The sequence below is a fragment of the Mixophyes fleayi genome, chromosome 7 (genome assembly GCF_038048845.1).
Source record: "Mixophyes fleayi isolate aMixFle1 chromosome 7, aMixFle1.hap1, whole genome shotgun sequence".
Taxonomy (NCBI): domain Eukaryota; kingdom Metazoa; phylum Chordata; class Amphibia; order Anura; family Limnodynastidae; genus Mixophyes; species Mixophyes fleayi.
In genome coordinates this window covers 33,361,597-33,381,848 of record NC_134408.1, presented here as the reverse complement: position 1 = coordinate 33,381,848, position 20,252 = coordinate 33,361,597, and the positions used below count along the sequence as shown (strand labels likewise).

The 20,252-nt window shown below is 39.0% G+C and overlaps 2 protein-coding genes across 2 annotated transcripts in view; both read right to left on the bottom strand.

Annotated features, from left to right (window-relative positions):
- ADAP1 (ArfGAP with dual PH domains 1) overlaps positions 1 to 3,172 on the bottom strand; it is a 134,010-nt gene extending 130,838 nt beyond the window's left edge. The window contains exon 1 of the mRNA XM_075179630.1: positions 2,833 to 3,172. Coding sequence (XP_075035731.1) covers positions 2,833 to 2,917 — 85 coding nt within the window. The 5' untranslated portion in view covers positions 2,918 to 3,172. The remainder of the gene's footprint in view (positions 1 to 2,832) is intronic.
- A 7,068-nt stretch (positions 3,173 to 10,240) lies between these two features.
- On the bottom strand, positions 10,241 to 16,803 carry COX19 (cytochrome c oxidase assembly factor COX19). Its single transcript, XM_075179629.1, has 3 exons — positions 16,627 to 16,803; positions 13,340 to 13,451; positions 10,241 to 10,682 (listed from the first exon to the last, which is right to left on the bottom strand). Exons 1-3 carry the CDS (start codon positions 16,706 to 16,708, stop codon positions 10,595 to 10,597), a joined length of 282 nt encoding a protein of 93 aa, XP_075035730.1. The 5' UTR covers positions 16,709 to 16,803; the 3' UTR covers positions 10,241 to 10,594.
- Between the last annotated feature and the right edge of the window lie 3,449 nt (positions 16,804 to 20,252).

Genomic DNA, 20,252 nt, shown 5'->3' with positions numbered 1-20,252 from the left:
CCCCCTACAGAATAAAAGAGATTATACTGTAGAGAATGGTCAAGATAAACCAACAGTAACATTGTCACTGACAAATCTAATGAACGGTGCAGTAAATGGAAACCAGAGGCAGCTGGCAACTATTTATTTGTAGGGTATAGGAACAACTGGCTTAGTATAACTATCAGCTGCTCCAGTACAATGAATGGCCACAAACTCATACCACTGTCACCCAGAAGCAATGCAATGAAAATGGTATGTATTGCACACAATAAAGCAACATCTGATGCACAGGAAAGCCGATGTGCCACTTGTGTTTTAGAAGAAGCATATATCAAACTCACGGAAGTATTTTAGTATAATTTTCATGAACTTTTTTTTTATATACAACATTATATATACATATATATATATATATATATATATACACAAGTTAAACCGTGCATGATACTCATGCATTCTAGTCAAATCAAGCTACTTAAAGTGTTAAAAAGGTTCTTGTCATGCATTTGGGCCATAGCCCAGGCCTCAACCACCAACCACTCCCCACTGTCACCCCCGGCAACCACCAACCACTCCCCACTGTCACCCCCGGCAACCACCAACCACTCCCAACTGTCACTTCTCCTTCAAGAAATATATATATATTTTTTTAAAATCTTTATAAACACTTTTAACAATTAACAAATTAAATTAACAAATTAAAAACATCTTAGTATACCAAATTTCAGCCCTTTCTGAATTTTTTTCCCCACACACACTAAGATTTTAGTAGGTCAGTGTATAACTCCGCCCAGCAGGTGGCGCTGCAGCTTGGTTTTATTTTTTTCACGCACACACACACAGACAGACTGACACACGCCACTAGACATTTATATTATATATATATATATATATATATATATATATATATATATATATATATATATATATTCATTCTTCCCCTGGAGACGCTGCTTTTCTATTTCAGTAGCTGTTGTGTGACAAAATAGTGTCCTACATTGATTTCAATTGGACAATATTTCAGACATTCCCCCCATGTGCTACATTTGTGGAATCACTATATGTACCATTTGTAAGCAGAAGCTTTGGAAATAACAGAAGGGTCAGCAAAGGACGGATCTCATTACTTATATAGTCATATGAATTAACAGCAAACAACAAATATCTGCTGTTTTTTACCAACACATTACTATGAACCTTTATTTCTATAGCGCCTACATATCATACAGGGCTTTTCTGAGAATATTTGACCACTCACATCAGTTTCTGCCCCAGTGAAGTTTACAATCTATGTTCCCTACCACATGAATGAACGCACACGGGTTAATTTTGTCAGAAGTCAATCAAACTAGCAATAAGTATTTAGTTTGTGGGAGGAAACCGGAGCACCTACAGGAAATCCACACAAACACGGGAAGAAAATACAAACTCCACACTGATAGAGCTTTGGTAGCAATCATGGCCCCAGCACTGTGAGGCAGCAATGCTGACCAGTGTGCCATCCTAAAATGTTGCTCACAACACACAATTGTGTTACTGACTGAGGTACCCAAAAATCTAATGGATCTCACTACCCCTTGATTTATTAAAACGTCATCTCAAACTCTACTAGGTACATGTTTCTTAATGCAAAACACGCGGGCTAAAAGCCTGTTAAGCACCAAAACAACAACAAAACATATATTATATATATGCTCTAGTTCTCCTTCCATGCTTTAACAACCATCAAAATTTAGCTTATATAGCTTATGTGACAATTTCATAAGCAGAGTCTGTCTATGCAGTGTTTCCTCTTGATGTCACACCACATCAGACAAGTCTGTGTTGGCAGATTTAGAAAATCAAGATCCTGCCTCCTTGGTAAAAGAATGACTGGCAGTTCACATGCTGGATAAATTACCTGTGTTAGCAGGTGCACAGGAGTTAAACAACCTTACCCAGAAGTCACAGGGGCGGAGTATGGCACCTGTCATCAATTCCTACGCCCTTTACCAGAGATGTCAAGTAGCTCTGTCACCAGTCATATAATAATATAGTCATGTCTATATCTATATCTTGGAAAACACTAAAATTAAAAATAATTAACTTAGTTGTGAGCTAGGAATATATCTGCTTTATTTACAAAAATGAAGAAACACAGACTACTACTGTCACACATGATAATATCTGCAGATCAGCAACACTCCTCCAAACCTCAGCACTGAGTCATTTGGTTAAAAGATGTTGTCTACATCTAAATATACACCAGCTATGGAAAGAAAATGTTCTATAACATGGCTAAATACATTTTTAGACTATGGCTTCGCCTAGGTGTCTTCTTGGTAACCCCTTACACATGGCCTTTATTAATTTATCACCTTCTAATTGCGTAACTAATTCATTTCAGTGACTGCTGCAAAGAGGGGACAGAGAGAGCCAAAATTCAATATTCCCTGCAGTTTCTGCAGAACCTCTTGTCAAGTCAAGGCCAGCCCAGCACAATGTTCTCCAAAGCTAAAGAGGATCTGCAGCAGCTTGCATAGTTCCGAGTTCACAAGCAAAATGAAAATTGACAAACTGGATCTCCAGCCTCAGTATACAGTGCATAAGTAAACTGAGTATTTTGACATATATGATATTATTTCCATCCCCCAATAAGTCATGCCACCCTACATCTGGACTGAATGAATTAAAATGAGCCCATTAGTATAAAGCATTTATATTTAGTATAGCATATCTATAAGGAAAGTTCACCTCAGCATAGTCAATGAATATGGGGTACAGGGATCACCCTTAGCACTCTCCCCAAATACCTCTCAGCTGGGGGGGGGGGTCAAACAGACAGACAATGGATGACATAACTGTGCTTACCTGGAGCCCCACATTCAGCGCAGACAGTGTTCCCCGGTTTCTGGGCCAGCTCCAGCAGAGCTCTCCTGTTCCCTTCTTCCGCCATAGTGTACAGCCAGCCCAGCTATCCCTTTATCTTCCAGCTATCTCCGGTCTCCCAACCCTCCCTTCTCTTGTCCACAGAGTGACACAGACAAGGGATACAGCGGGGAGGGATTCACGTAGTCCTCATTGCTGTAGGTGGTCGTCTCTAGAGCTGTCTAGTGCAGGGATATTGTGCATCTGGGTATCAGACCTACGTGAGCTCCTCCTTTCTCCCATTCAAACTGGACTCTGCTTTTGCAAACCAATGACTTGTTCTGGTTCCGCATTCCTCACAAATATTAAGAAAGTAATGTCCTAATAAGCTGCTCCTGGATGCCACCTGGTGTTGTGTGCGTGTAGTGCAGGCTCTAGGCTTTCAGGAGACTCTCTGTTCTAGAATCGCTTTACATCATTCTTTTTACCTTATAAGGACTTGGGACTTCCCAACCAGCATCTACATGTAATGTTGGACTGAGTTTTTTGTATAAAGGTCTTGTCTGATTTCCTCTCATTCTGTATCATTCATTTGTTTCTCCTCCATTCCAAGCAACTGTGACGCCAATTACAGCTTTTTTGGCAAAATCTCTGATTGCTGTTTTGTTGAACTTGTCTTTGTCCTTATGATCCACCTGATTTACCTTTTTATACATTTCAAAAGGAATCAGTTTTAAGGGTCTAGAATTAAAGTCTGTAAAAAATGGAAAACAAAATTATATATATATATATATATATATATATATATATATATATATATATATATATATATATATATATATAAAATCATCATCATCGTTTATTTATATACATGTATATTGGTCAAAGAATAATGTTATACAGTGGTATGCAGGCCCGGCGCTCCCATTAGGCAAGGTTAGGCACTTGCCTAGGGCGCCGGGCTCTGGAGGGCGCCACAAGAATGTAAATTACTTTAAAACTGTGCGGCGACCGCTGACCATACCTGTCACGGCCACCGCACAGCATTCAGATGCACGGGGAGAGGGGAAGAGGCTATTGCTCACCACCGCCGCCTCTCTGCTCCGTCTCCTCCCCTCCACTCACTAGTGTCAGTGAGTGGAGGGGAGGAGACGGAGCAGAGAGGCGGCGGTGGTGTGACAAGGTAAGGAAAGACGATTTTTGCGGGGGGGGGGGGGCGCCGATTTTTTTCAAAATGCCTAGGGCGCCATGGACCCTAGCACCGGCCCTGGTGGTATGCCATACGCCACTTCATTTGCTGTTTTGACCAACAAATAAACATTTTGCCACACAATAGTGCCCCCCAGTTCATATGCCACATAGACTATAATATGATCTGGGGCACAACTATGTGACATAGTTGTGCCCCAGATCATATTATGCCTCAAACCTGTGCCCTGTGCCCATATTATGCCTCTTTGTTGTGACCTAGTTATATTATCCCTCACAGTTGTTCCCCCAGTCATGTTATCCCTCACAGTTGTGCCCCCAGGTAACGTTATCCCTCACAGTTGTGCCCCCAGGTAACGTTATTCCTCACAGTTGTGCACCAAGCTAACGTTATCCCTCACAGTTGTGCTCCTAGCTAACAATGTCCCTCACAGTTGTGCCCCCAGCTAACGTTATCCCTCAGATTTACCTTAGATGCTGATCTTCCGTTCCAAGGGAGCTGCTTCACAAAAACAGCCTAAGATGACTGAAACGGAGCTCGTTTTGGCCATCTTTGGCTGTTTTAGTGAGGCACCTGCGGAGCTCGGCGAGTCAGACAGAAGCGATCCGCATACTTTTCAGCCGATGATTATGACAGATGAAGATCACAGATCTGAAGGTAAATAGTGTAGATGTATACACATAAATCTGCATGCTCATCGGGACTTTCATTCGTTGGTAAAAACGTTACATAAATCACATCTGCTTTCATTTTCTGTAGTGTGTACCCAGCTTAAGTTTAGGGCAAGGAAATAAATCTAAGCCTACAATAACATTCAAAAATGTTTTAAGTAAAATGCATGGGAGTAGCTGGCAGGTATTTGCTACTAACATTACTTAATGTTGAATGATTTCTGCCTGAGCTCTGCAGCATATACACAACATTAGAATAAGAAAAGCAGAACAGGGTTGGGGAGAGGCTGATTAACTTAGGCCAGGTACAGTTACAGTGTGCAGATGGGGCTGATTCAGGTCCTGGGTCTCTCTTAAGTGCACTTGTTTTCACCTGTACCATTTGCACCAGCTACAGAGCAGGTGTAAGTGCCCACTGATAGTGATGACTGGCATGGCAAAGTCTTTGTTTTAAAAACTACACGTATGCGTCATTAGGTAGCACAGAACGTGTGTATGCAAGTAAGATAGACTATAAAAAGGCATTGTATGTACAGTACGCTTTAAAGGCATCTTTATATATCTATTTAATATTAAATATATATTTTTTTTAATCCATATTTTATTAATGAGATATGAAATAGGGCTGCTGATATCTGCAATGAGTGAACCATTTATAAACTGTCAAGTTTTAAGGGGATGTTAACTAAAAAAATAATCACTTCCATTCTCAACCCACAATAATGCTCATTGATTTCAGTATGGATCTACCAATATGGTGATTCCAGTACGTGGTATCCATTTCACGGTCTGTAGGCCCTTGTTTCTATGTAGCTCTCCTGCCCCTCTAATATACTGCAATGTGTAATAAAACATTGCATTATAATGAGCTATGACATAAAGCACATTGCAGTTTATTAGAGTGGTAGGACCACTGCTTGGACATGTGGGGCTGCTGACCAATCAAATTGTTTCCATGCAAGACCAGCCATATACAGCGTTTGTATTAATCGACCAGCACTGGAATCACTAGCAAGGTAAATATAATAAATGGAGGGGAGGCTGATGGAGAACTACTACTTTGATGGGAGATCCTGCCTTAAATGTTGTCTACTGTAAGGCAGTGATACAGAGTATTTGCACATATTTCAACAAATAGACAATATTACTGTTAACCAAAGTGAGTGGACATCTCTCTTAAGGCTTTATGACTAAAGAATAAGATTACGATGGTAGAGAAACTATGAAAACAGGAATTTTAGCGATACATGGCTAGCATTCACATTGGGTAAACCGGTCCAGATCTGTGGAGAGGTCAAGCAAATTAGATGACTGTACTGCTGATCCAGAATGAAAATATGTTTTTCCAAAATACTAAACATTTATTCTGTATTTAAATAATGTTCTTTCATATATTTGCTTGGATAGTTGGAAATGAAGTGTAGATAATGTATTGGTACCGATTTGTCAGTGTGCCCCAAATAGTTATTTACAATGTTAGACACGTCTCACTAATTTGCTTTTTATAACAGTCCTATGTCTTGAGATACTATAGTCAAGAGCACACATGTTGTTCTATTTAGGGGTATCAGCGATATAAATCCAGTGATTTGCACTCACTATAATTACTTATAATCTGATGAAGCTAATGTCACATTAATCAGACATTGTATTTGTTTGTGATGGCAAAATTGTACTTCTCGCTTCAGCTCTACTGTTGTGAATCATCCCTTGCTGTAGTTATTCTCATTCTAAGCACTTACAATGACGCTGATAATGGGAAAGACTGAGTTTTCTAGACACCAAGTATGTGACTAAACATAAAGGAGAAAACAGATGTAGAAGGACTTTCAGAGCAAGTATACAGTGTTTCAAGAACACAGTTTGTTGGTCAAATAGCCTTTATTTGTCGAGTTTTGCCTAACCCATCTGTCAGTTGATAGGAACACATGTACCAGGCCAAACTGAGCGGTGTTCTCCCAGCACCTATTTACACCCAGCTGTTTTTACTTGCCCCCCGACTCTTGGGCCCAACAGAGTCCTATTATAATAGAATAAACCATTGTATCTCCTAGTATAACAGGCACTATGTGAGCACTACAGGCAGCAGTGTGTGTTAGACCACTGGCCACCAGTCTGACCAGTCCTGGCAGGTGTGGGCAATAACCTCCAACATTGTTCCTTATTATTGCAAAGTATTACACTGCCCCTACCTGGCTACTTCTTAATGCCACCTGGCTGGCAACAGTTTCTGGGGAGAACACTGCGGAGCTATATTATTTCCTTTAAAAGTGTTCTACAATGGAATCTGTAAAAGTCATTAAAAGATAACAGTTTATTCAGCCCTTTGCGGATTCTCTAAACTGCTGTTTAGTGCCTATGACCCTTTAATACAACATTGTGAGTCCGCCCCACTCATCATTTCTATGTACTGCTGATAAGTAGTTCTGTGAAAAACAAACCTCTTACTGTCCTAGGAGCCGGACACCATCTAACTGAAAATAAACATTTTTACCTGTAATAAGCCTCGTTTCTGTGAATGGCATTTCACTAAACAGACACTGCACTGTACTTGTTAGAAAAACAGCTTCAGTGGCAACCAAGTCGAATATATTTTTTTTAATGAAAAAAGTATGGTATGAAAAATATTATAATAGTAACAAAATAATTTGCCAGGTTAGAAATAACATGCTGGATGTATGAACTCCATTCCGTACAGAACTACGTTTGACACCACAACCTTCTCACATCAGTTTCCCATGAGCCTCTACTCACTGCATTGTGCTGCTGGGGAACCTGCACCTTCCACTACCTTACTCTCCTAGGGCCTGAGTCATTAAGGAGAGCAAAGCATTAAAAAGGAGTAACTTTGAACCTGGGCAAAACCATGTTGCATTGGAGGGGGGAGGTAAATTTAAAATATGGGGAAAAATTTATAGTTGGGTAGGGCATGTTCTAAATCAACTTTAAATTTCAGTATAAAAATAAAGCTACCAAGCATTTCTGTGCTACATGACAAAACAGCCACTATTTAACTTATGTGCAAAATATTAAACTAATTTGCACCCCTTGCATTGTAAGATGGTTTGTCCTGGAGAACATTTACTCTTTTTTTTTGCCTTACTTTACTTAATGGCCCAGTAAGAACAGAAGGACAAAAAAAAGAACATGGAATTACTTATTTAAAACCCATGTAAGGTGCATCTCTACTCGTGAAAGTGATAAAGTGACATTTGATTCGGACTTACATCAGTTTATAAAACCCCAACTTTTGCATAGTGTGACCTGCCATGATGACAACTCTCATAGTCGTAATACCGAGGACAAATAAAATGAATTCAATATGAAAGGTTCTTCTAACTTCAGACAACTTTAATGTATTAAATAATGCATGCCATCCTGGAACTTTTACTAAACACATTGCTTTATCATTTAGCTTAACTATTAAATAGGCATAGTAGTTGTTTATGTCCATTGTTATTGGCTCAGCTATGTTCATCGTATCCAATTGTAGCCAATTTTGCTTCATATTCAAGAGCAATGTCAATAAACAGTCATGCCAAGATGTTGTAAATGCTTTGGTGAAAAACACAGAAAGCTGAACAGTAAAGCAATGTAATTACTAACAGTTACAGGAGGGCGTAAACAAACCAATAACAAATTCAAGGTGGTACCTTGTATATTAGGTGACATTACCCTTAAAGTAAGCCTGTATAATTGTCACTTTATGTTTAGTTCGGAAACTGTTGGGCAGTGTCATCTTTTTAGTTTTGTTCTCATACAGAAGTGGTTTAAAATGTCCAAAAACGACTTGTCTGTTAGCAGTCCCAGTTTCCTTCCTCTTTCAACATCTCTTCCTAAACTGAAAGCCCTCAACATGCTGCCTAATATTATATTTACAATTACCTAGTAAACTAAGCTTCTGTAGTTCTGCAAGTTGGGTTTCATTGGACGTGATGGCTACTTCGCATTCAGACACATTTGCTGGAACAATGCCTTTTCCAGCATGATGGAGCACCTTGTTATAAGGCAAAAGTGATAACTAAGTGGCTCGGGGATCAAAAGATCGAAATTTTGGGTCCACGGCCAGGAAACTCCCCAGACTTTAATCCCATTGAGAACTTGTGCTCAATACTCAAGAGGCGGGTGGACAAACACAAGCCCACAAATTCTGACAAACTCCAAGCAGTGATTAGGCAAGAATGGGCGGCCATCAGTCAGTATGTGGCCCAGAAGTTGATTGACAGCATGCCAGGGCGAATTGCAGAGGTCTTCAAAAAGAGGGGTCAAAAAGACTCTTTGCATAAACTTAATGTAATTGTCAATAAAAGCCTTTGACACTTATGAAATGCTTGTAATTGTACTTCAGTATACCATAGCAACATCTGACAAAAAGGTCCAAAAACACTAAAGCAACAGACTTTGTGAAAACCAATACTTGTGTCATTCTCAAAACTTTTGGTCTTGACTGTAGCTCTCTACTAACTTCCCTCCATTCCTAACATTAGTACCTCTACCTCAGGGATCCAGCACGCACATAGAGTGTGAACCTCCACCTCAGATATGCTCGGCTATTGGATGGACACAGTGACTTAATAATGTATGACTCAGAGAAGCTGTGGCAGATATCTCCTGCTACAGAAGCCTGAGCCATGCCTATGGTCATTGTCAGAGATCCAAAATGTATGTAAGTATTGGCACCCTAATAGCGCATAGGGTAATAAAAGTACTAGTCAAGAAAGTAAGAGATTTCGTACAGGGACTTTATAAAGTGTAATCCCCTTTCTAAATGACAACTTTATACAGCAAATTTATATTTTTTCCCAATGTGGTCATTGTTTAATATTGAGAGAAGACTTTTTGATAAAAATGTATATCCACCAAGCCACAATGACTTTACGTTTTTTTACTGTCAAAATTTCTATTTAGAGTTCTAAAACCATTTAGGCTGTGAGTATAGGACTTTTCACTACCTATGATTAACATCTCCTGAGATATAAAACAATGACCACATAAAATATATTATTTTGCCATAATAAAGTGTTTGTTAGGTTTTCATTTAGCGATGGTTACCCTTCGCCTCTTGTCTAAATGTTAATAAAAGCAAAAAGTAATGACTGGCTCCATTTTAAGTGGACACGTACAATAAAAATAGGTTGATTATATTTTAAAACAAGCTTATAGGAACAAAGCCACTTTCTTTCAACTATTAGGCTTTTTTAATATGGTGCAATAGTGTTTTCCCCTCGATACAATATTTTAGCATTTTGCCAACATATAACCACTGTCGTAGCAGTTAGAATAGTTTGGATTTGGCATAGGGATTAGACAAGAACTCCATGTGACTCACGTGAGTCACAAAGCTGCTCTAAGTAGGCTGCAGGCTATTTCATCATAGTGAAAAGTTCTGTAAAGATTGCTGTAATTACGCACAGCGCATAGCAAATCATCTTAAAGCTTGACTGAAGGAAATAACTGACAGGATGTGCTTTACCTTTCAGCTTTTTGACATAAGCAACCATGTGGTATAAATGTATATTATGACATTAAATAAAACAAAAAGCATAAACCGTTTATTATACATTTATGCTTTGCAGACTAAAATTTACATTTAGGAGCTTTGCCCTTTAACAATAGAATCAACCAATAGAAAAATGGATTTAATAGTTGTGTTGTAAGTCAGACAATCCAGATAGAAAAACAGCAAAGTCTTCTTATCACCTTATTGATTTTTTCTCCAAGCGAAATAAATACAAAAACAAAACAAAGAAGAGTTTCTTGGAAAAGCTGTGTCATTTATAAATGGCACAGTCGCCATATCCTTATTCTGTAGATAACAAAAAACCAAATGTCTTTGAAGTTTGGGAATAAATATCCTTTCAAGTTCACATATTGTGCATTAATCTTATAACTTGCTCTGCTCTTCTGTTGCCTGTTCATTTTTTAGGTCCTTAAAGCCGAGTTTTTCCAGGGGCTCCTTGGCCATTAGTTGTCTGCAAGAAATAGTAAATACATGAAACTCTTAAGATAACAACTCATTGTGTGTTTGTATTATTTCATTCCATAGGTTACAGAAAATCTCCAAAATGCAGATAATGGATAAGATTATAGGGTATATTTACTAAACTGCGGGTTTGAAAAAGTGGAGATGTTGCCTACAGCAACCAATCAGATTCTAGTTATCATTTATTTAGTACATTCTACAAAATGACAGCTAGAATCTGATTGGTTGCTATAGGCAACATCTCCATTTTCAAACCCGCAGTTTAGTAAATATACCCCTATGACTCAACTACATTCCCATTAAGTTATATGGAAATGCAACTGGTTCAAGCATGTTGCCATATTCAATCATGAAACCAGTCCGTTATTAAAAACAAAACAATCTAAGCACATAATAATGTTTTTTTTAATTTTAATTACATTTTGCATGTAGTCCTATGTGAAAAAAACTTTTGAGAGACACCCACTGTCATTGCTGGTGTATTATGCATGGTTAGCAGCGCTATCTCACAGTGCTGGAGTACAGGATTCCACCTTGCCAACCAGAGCTATGTAGAGTTTGTATAATCTGCCCGTGTTTGTGGTTTCCTCCCACACCCAAAAGACATTCTGGTAGGTTAGTTGGCTTCTGTCAAAATGATCCTGTGTATGGGAATATCGACTGTAAGTTGTAAATATATATATATATTTGGAGACCAGGAAAACAGACGTTAGCTGGAGAACACCACATGTAATATAGGTTTAAGTTGCTAAATGTTACAAATATCTTCATGCTGGCTGCTTCTTGTGATAGGTCACTTACATGTCAAATGCCACTTCTGCTTCCCTTGGATGTACGTGCCTCATGATGGCTTTCCGTTGTGTCCTTTTTGTAGTGTCTGCCCCACGTCCTTATGGCCCTATGTTTAACCTGCTACCAGCCTCTATATATATATATATATATATATATATATATATATATATATATATATATATATATATATATATATATATATATATATATATATATATATATATATATAATTTGTTCCCCCTAACTGGATAAAGTGTAATACAGATATCATTACATGCGCCCCCAATCTTCTCTTATTCTGGCAACAGAGGATGTAAATAAAACTGTTAACGTGTGCGAGGGCAACATAAGGATCTAATATCCTAATCCCAGACTATCCTCCCATCCAACTTAAGCTGGGTACACACTATAAAAAATTTCTCCCAATGCAATCTCTTTTTAATGATTTTACTAATATCTGACAGTCCTGATTAGTATACATGTGTACACACTATACGCGTTTCACACAGATCTTCATCTCTCATAACCATCGGTTGACAAGATCACGACACTGCACACTCTATACAGATCTGCCTACACAGCTGGTCGTGAGTGCGTACACACTTCCACATTTGCCAGACATCGTTCATAGTGATATTTGGTCAGTTTATAAAATAAAACGATACGATGAGCTTTGGTACGATAAAACATGACCATGGGAGTGTACACATTAATACGATATCGGACCTAACAGTCGTTTGTCATGTGACTGGCATGATAAATCGAGTGAAAAACCTGTAGTGTGTACCCAACCTTACACCCATTACAGATCTCCTGGGCCAGATGAAATGTAAAACTCAACAGCAGATTACATATGGACACTTCCTAATTACTGAATTCACAATATTGATGTATAAAAATCACAATATTTATTGTATGACAAAAAACAAATATCCGTGCACTGATTGTAATACCATATTAAAATAAATAAAAGGTTGAAAAACCCTCACAATATATTATCTTCAAAATGACATATGTAATAATAAAGGCAATATAGTCTAATTGTGCCAAAGTGGATATCCACAATATTCTAGCACTGATATTTGTGTTTTTTTGTCAAATTCTTTGTGAGAACCCACAGGTTCTACTCAGCTGCAGGATAATTGGACATTCATCTATTCATATTTTGAGAACTTAGGGGCATACAGGTACTCCTCACTTAACAACCTACCCATTTAATGACCACTCGGAGTTACGACCAGGTTCTCCCTGGGTCCTCATTGTTATAATTGCTGCTGTTTGTAGAGCTTTACTGTACACATGTTTATTTTCTGTTATGCAGTGTTATGCAATGTAAAGCAAACATATCAAAATACAGTTTTCTTTAGTCTATTTCTTCATTTAGAATCAATAAAAATGATTACAATACATGTAGGTGCATATAACAGTACTGTACTCACTTAGCGACCAATTCGCTTAACGACCTAGTCGTAGGAACGGAACTCAGTCGTTAAGTGAGGAGTACCTGTATTCAATTCCGATCCGATGTAACGCGCGTCACCGCGGAAAATGCGCAGTACTGCTGGTAATACGGTACCGCAATAACGCGGATTTTCGTACGCAGCCCTATGGGCTGCGAGCGAAAATCCACGTTATTGCGGTACCGCGGATTAGGTTCGCGGCCGTTCCGGCGGATCGGGATCGGAATTGAATATGCCCCTTAGTGTCACAGAGACTAGAATATATTTTTCTGGTTTATATCTTTACATATGGACACTTACCTGCAAGACCCAGCACTAGTAAACACACACGATGTACTTACAGACACTGAACATTTTCTTATTATGTATATACTTTCCATTGGTGTGCACTAACCTTTCCATTCTACACTCCAAGTATTCCTTTGACTCTTCCCTGCACAGACTGCTCTGAAATCTGTTCTCTCGTAAACATTTCATGAACGTTTCTTTCAATGGTTTACATTCACCTGCAAAACACAACATCAATAGAAATATATTGTGTACATGAAAATTACATTAGATACACCCAGTAGCTAATAAATTGATACCTACAAATAAATATAATATAGTGGGCAGCACGGTGGCTAAGTGGTTAGCACTTCTGCCTTACAGCACTGGGGTCATGAGTTCAATTCCCAACCATGGACTTATCTGTGAGGAATTTGTATGTTCTGCCGTGTTTCCATGGGTTTCCTCTGGGTGCTCTGGTTTCCTCCCACACTCCAAAAACATACTGGTAGGTTAATTGGCTGCTAACAAATTGACGTGTGTGTGTGTGTGTGTGTGTGTGTGTCTGTGTTAGGGAATTTAGACTGTAAGCCCCAATGGGGGCAGGGACTGATGTGAGTTCTCTGTACAGCACTGCAGAATTAGTGGCGCTATATGAATAAATGGTGATGATGATGATAATATACTCTGTAGGCATTATCATCACAGTTGCAAACTCTCCCTAAATTGAAGTCACTGGAAAGGTTTGTCTATAATGACCCAACTGCATGACATTTCTTTTTCTGTATGATGAATGCAATTCTTACCATGTGTTTATTCCCTGGGCTGTATAAGGTAACATTTATTGAATAGCAGTATTTAAAATGCAGAACCGTATGTGATAACCTAATTCAGTAAACATGACATGATGGGGGCTGTAGTCCTGCAAGGACCACACAGACCATATAGTGCTTTAATGCATGAGCGCAGCTGCAGTGTCCATGAAATCTATTTTATATTGTTGGCATCTGTGATTTATGCTGCATTTCATAAGCAACATTAAACTGTAGAGATTGGAACATGCACATACAGTTTTACAGACATGATAGAGACGGTCCAGCCTGTTAAGAGCTTACAATCTAGAATTGTATATAATTTGTCCTATATGGTGATATAAGAAGATAGAGTGACAAAGCTGTGAAGGATTCAGAGACTCGAGTTCTTGAGGGTAAACTCCCCCCCCCCCCACTCCCAATATCTCATTTTTTTAGAGATAATCAGGGTTAATATTATCAAGAAGAAGGGGAAGGAGAGGGTTGGCACACAAGAATAGGTCTTACAATGCAATAGAGACATTACAGGGTCTGTGCAAAAAAAAAACCCTTTATGAACCTTTATGAAATTCTCCAGTCTTAATCCTCAAAATCATATGTCTAAGATTTAATGGTAATGAAAGAGGAGGGGTTGTGAGCCGCCATTGTTCCCTTGGGAAGAGGAGAGAGTGGAGAGAGGGGGGGGAATGGGTGGGAATTGCCTTATAGTGTGTTAGTTAGATTTAAATAGTATTTAAAACAGTGGTTCAGTCAAACCAGGTTCTTGCAAAGTATGGTCCATTAGGTAGTATGGAGTAATACGCTCCATGCGGTATCTTCTCCAAATACTGTTGTCGCGCTATGGAGGGAGGGTCCGTCTTTATCCAAGTGGAGATGATTTGGCATTTAGCTGCGTATAGGATATGTCTATCAAGTTTTTTATCAAATTTATGCCCAGTAGTGTTTTATTCTAGGCATGCCCACCATATGTGTAACAGGGTGTCTCTTTGACCATACGAGTGGAGTTTGCAAAGCATTGGTTTTGAGCTTTGGGTTAAGTTGACCTTAATTTTAGACCAGTTCTGCAGATCCAGTGTCCCCTGTACCCCTCTCCTAAGCCAGTTCATGTGGATTTTTTTATAGCCGACTGAGTCTTGAAAAACACTTAACAGAGTCCAGCATTGATTTCAGAGGGGAAATATGCATTGTTTGAATGCTGATCACTATTAAAAATGATCACTGTCTAATACTTGTATAGCAGATTTCATAAGGGACCATGGATGAGAGGTCAACAAGCTGACCTGACTTGTCTGAAGTTATATTTCTGTAGAATAAGCACAAAAACTATGCATTTTCAAAATAATTGCAAAGCGTAATTATAACAATAATGATCATAGCCTAAGCAGATTTATTATGAAAAAATATTATGTTAATGTTGTCGTGATATGATTGTATCTGAATTTACTTTAGCCAAAATGGTTTCCAGGAAATCCCTATATATGTAAGCAAATACTGATTTCTATGACTTAACTCCAATGATTTACTCAGAAATACCCTGTTATCCCAGAAAGGCAATCAACCGTTATTATTGCCCAGTTAAGATTTCATGGGAGCCCAAAATATTGGATAACATTTCTTTGGCCAGAAAAAACAAACACGTTTTGGTCAGTAAGTTCAGTATATATTCCTTTAGGGAAACCTAATGGTTCAAAACAATACTTCTCATAATACATGTTTGTGAATACCTCTGTATAAATATGTAAAGTAAACAGATAATACGTCAAAGACATATACATGCCTCATGAAGAATTTATATGGATGCTCTATGCCCTCAAGGAATCAATATAACAATCATGGTTCCTATGATTATGTTCAGAAAATTATACTATGTTTAGTAGAAGTAATGCCATATCTCTGCCACAGGAGTTATGGCCAGTAGTATAACTAGACATTTCTGGGTTCCACAGCAATACTTTGTATGGGCACAATTAGTGAAAACTCACATATGCCCAGAGAAGATGCCCTCCCTCAGATGCCGCCTGCACCTATGATTACACCATTGGTTACAGTATATTTTTAATAGCCCATTTCTACAACTGTACTTGGACACTAGGACAATAAAATTATTGCAAAACAGATTAGCATACCAGCACACTACTTTCAGTGATGTCAGGAAGACACTTTTTCCATAGTAGTTTAATAGTTCGTCTGTATTTTATTAAAACATTTCTAATTTATATTATGTATGTTAAATTGTTATCACTATTGTTTGTTCAATAAGTATTGTGCCTTTTTGTCACATAAAAACCTATTTTGTAAAATGGCCTTTGTGCCCTTCAATAATTCACATATCAGAGGTTTTTATGACCCTACATAAACGTTTATCTACCACCTGGTTTATTTAAATGTATGTCTTAAGGTACATGATGATATACATGTGTTGCATGTTTTAATATTCTATTAATACCCATTAGATCAGGCACTTTTGTATGTTTTTTCCATTTTCATCGTTGCATTACTATAATGAAATGACAAGTGTTGAAATCAGCATGGTTTGTCCTCCAATACAGTCACAACTTGGACAGTACGCAGTATTATCTGCACTGCAAAACCCACAACTCACCAAAGTGATCCAGTGGGAAAGATCCCTTCTCTGGAGGGCGAGGTTTAAATGTTTTCACTCCAAAGTTCATTGCAGTTGACATGTTTACACGGTGGATGGATTCCTGTAACCTCTTCCAATAAGGACAGACCAGCTTAGCCACTTTTCCGGGACATGCGTGCGCACAACGGGCAGCGTACATAGCTTCAACGTGCTTACTGCGCATGCGTGTCGGCAGATGCCCTTACTTGTCTTGTGATACTATGAGCGCATGCGCCGGTCCTTTTACAACACCTGTCAGAGCCAGCCTGTCACTCATTTAGCAGGAGGTAATCACCATTTACCTTGTTCTGCTGCAGTATGTGGAACGCATCGGAAAGGGCGTGCAATAGAGTTAAAGTTGATGCATAGGTGTAAAGAATATTGATGATTTATCTGTCAGTATACAACAAAAGCGTCTGTACAATCCTCTGTATAGGTCTTTCTTCTGCATGACTCAAGCACAGAGTGACTCTGAGATCAGATTTTTGTAGCCTGAGCTCCTGTCATGCTTCGCTGAGATATTAAATCATACATTCAAATAAAGGTACAGTATTTTAAAATCAACAATATATGCAAAATATTTCCAAATATGTATCATATAATTCCAAGAATAAGCTCATCATCATCATCATCATCATCATCATCATCATCATTTATTTATATAGCGCCAACATATTCCGTAGCGCTTTACAATTGGGGACAAACGTAATAAACTAATAAACAAACTGGGTAAAACAGACAAAGAGGTGAGAAGGCCCTGCTCGCAAGCTTACAATCTATGGGACAATGGGAGATTGACACATGAGGTTAAGTATACATTTTGCATCTTGGCCCAGCCAGACTGCAAAGGTAGGGTGACTCATAAGCTAAATGATCCTGTCACACAATAATGTTGGTCCGGGGGTAGTTGTCTTGTGTGAAATTGTGTAATAGGCTAAAGGTAGTGAGGTTAAGATGGTGGTTGAGGAATATTATACGCTTGTCTGAATAGGTAGGTTTTCAGAGAACGCTTGAAAGTTTGTAGAACAGAGGAGAGTCTTATTGTGCGAGGGAGAGAGTTCCATAGAGTGGGTGCAGCCCGAAAAAAGTCCTGTAACCGGGAACGGGAGGATGTAATGAGGGTGGATGAGAGACGCAGATCTTTTGCAGAACGGAGTTGCCGAGTTGGGAGATATTTTGAGACAAGAGAGGAGATGTATGTTGGTGCAGCTTTGTTGATGGCCTTGTAGGTTAGTAAAAGTATTTTATATTGGATTCGGTAGAAGACAGGCAGCCAGTGTAGAGACATACAGAGTGATTCAACAGAGGAATAGCTATTTGCAAGGAAAATCAGTCTTGCCGAAGCATGCAAAATAGATTTTAGGGGTTTGAGTCTGTTTTTGGGAAGACCAGTAAGGAGGGAATTGCAATAGTCAATTCGGGAGATGATTAGTGCATGAATTAAGGTTTTAGCAGTGTCTTGTGTGAGATATGTGCGGATTCTGGAAGTGTTCTTTAGATGTATGTAACATGATTTAGATATAGAGTCAATGTGGGGAACAAAGGATAGGCGTGAATCAAGGATTACACCTAGGCAGCGAGCTTGTGGGGTGGGATTTATGGTCATGTTATCAACAGAGATAGAAATGTCAGGTATGCTCTTGTTGGCGGGTGGGAATATTATTAACTCTGTTTTAGAAAGATTAAGTTTGAGTTGACGAGAGGACATCCAAGATGAAATGGCAGAAAGACAGTCAGTTACACGGGACAACACAGATGTCGAGATATCAGGAGAGGATAGATAGATTTGGGTATCATCCGCATAGAGATGATACTGAAAGCCAAAGGAACTTATTAGATTTCCAAGAGAAGCGGTATAGATAGAGAACAGCAGAGGACCTAGCACCGAGCCTTGTGGTACTCCAACTGATAGGGGAAGCGGAGCAGATGTGGCTCCAGAGAAATTAACAGTGAAAGAGCGATTAGAGAGGTAAGATGAGAACCAGGATAGAACTGTGTCTTGAAGACCTAGGGATTGCAGCGTTTGTATGAGAAGAGAGTGGTCAACTGTGTCAAATGCAGCCGAGAGATCAAGGAGAATTAGGAGAGAGTAATGGCGTTCAGTCTTAGCAGTGATCAGATCATTAACAACCTTGGTCAGCGCAGTCTCTGTGGAGTGTTGAGAACGAAAGCCAGACTGAAGAGGATCCAACAGGTTGTTTGCGGAAAGAAAGCGTGTGAGGCGAGTGTAGGCAAGTCTCTCTAGAAGCTTGGAGGGGCAAGGGAGCTGAGAGATGGGACGGTAATTTGAGAGAGAGTTTGGGTCGGAGTTTTGTTTTTTTAGTATCATATAATTCCAAGAATAAGCTCAATAGAAGAACATAAAGCTCTCTATTATTGTGCATTGATTATTTGAAATTTAGGTCGTCTACAGGCTGTTTGCCGGTGGATGAAAGTAGAAATTAGTTTGCAGGCCATCAGGATACAGGAAAAGTAAACAAAGAGAAATGAGAGAAAAGTCCATCTTCTATCTACAGACGTGTTAATTACAATTGCAAAGAGTCAGCATGTACACCCATATAGTTACTGGAGAAGGAGTAACGTTATTGTGGAGAATAGATGTAGCACAGTCAAAATATAAAATAAAATTGTTGTTCCCACAAGCTGCTGCCTGAGGAGGTGACCAGATAGCGTGTTTAGTCCTGATGTTCCACTTTCTAGTTGCCACTTGCTCCTAAAGAGCCCCACATGGCCTCAGACCCCCAATTACCACAAAATGCCTCCACACTCTGAAAACTCCCCCACATGCTACTCAAATCTCTCTACATTCCCCCCAGGCCATTCAGACATCCTCACATACAACTCACATACACTCAGACCTCACTACATGCCCCTCAGAACTACCCAGTGTGCATAGGAAGTCAGCCGCTCCCATTCAGACTTATTCTCTGCTGTATAACAAAAAGCAAGAGCACAGACCTGGGGGGCACAGGTAATGGCTCTATGGGCCACAGGTGGCCCTTGGACCCCCTCTTTTCCACCACTGATATGCCCATGCCTGGCAACCACAAGTTTAATATTTAAGCAATGTTACATATATATCAAGTATAATAAAACAGGTTCTATTAAAAGCCAATCCTGTTTCCCAATGCAGTTATTTTGTAGTAAACACATTGACAGGAACAAAACATATTTGGCACCCAAATGCTAATAAAAAAATGCAAGTTGATATTGATATGGTGTCTTTGGAAACAATATGTTCTATTTTCAGACCTATTTACATGTATTGTAATAGCATTAAAATCGCTAGTAAAACACATGAAATTAACACTAATGGATACAAGGCCTTATTTGTGATCTGCACAATATGATGTCTAAAAAAATACTAAACTAAAAAAAAAGAAGCTATTAATCTTTCCACCAGCCATCAGAAGATATCTATCTACCAGAAATCTCTTTTTACGACTATAGACCCTACCCTTAAGCTGGCGGCTTTGGTGTTATCCTTGACCCAGAACTGTCCTTTTTTCGCCACATTCAATCTGTCTACAAATCCTGTTATATACATCTAAGGAAAATCTCCAGAATACGCACATATTTTACACAACACACTGCATGCACTCTGA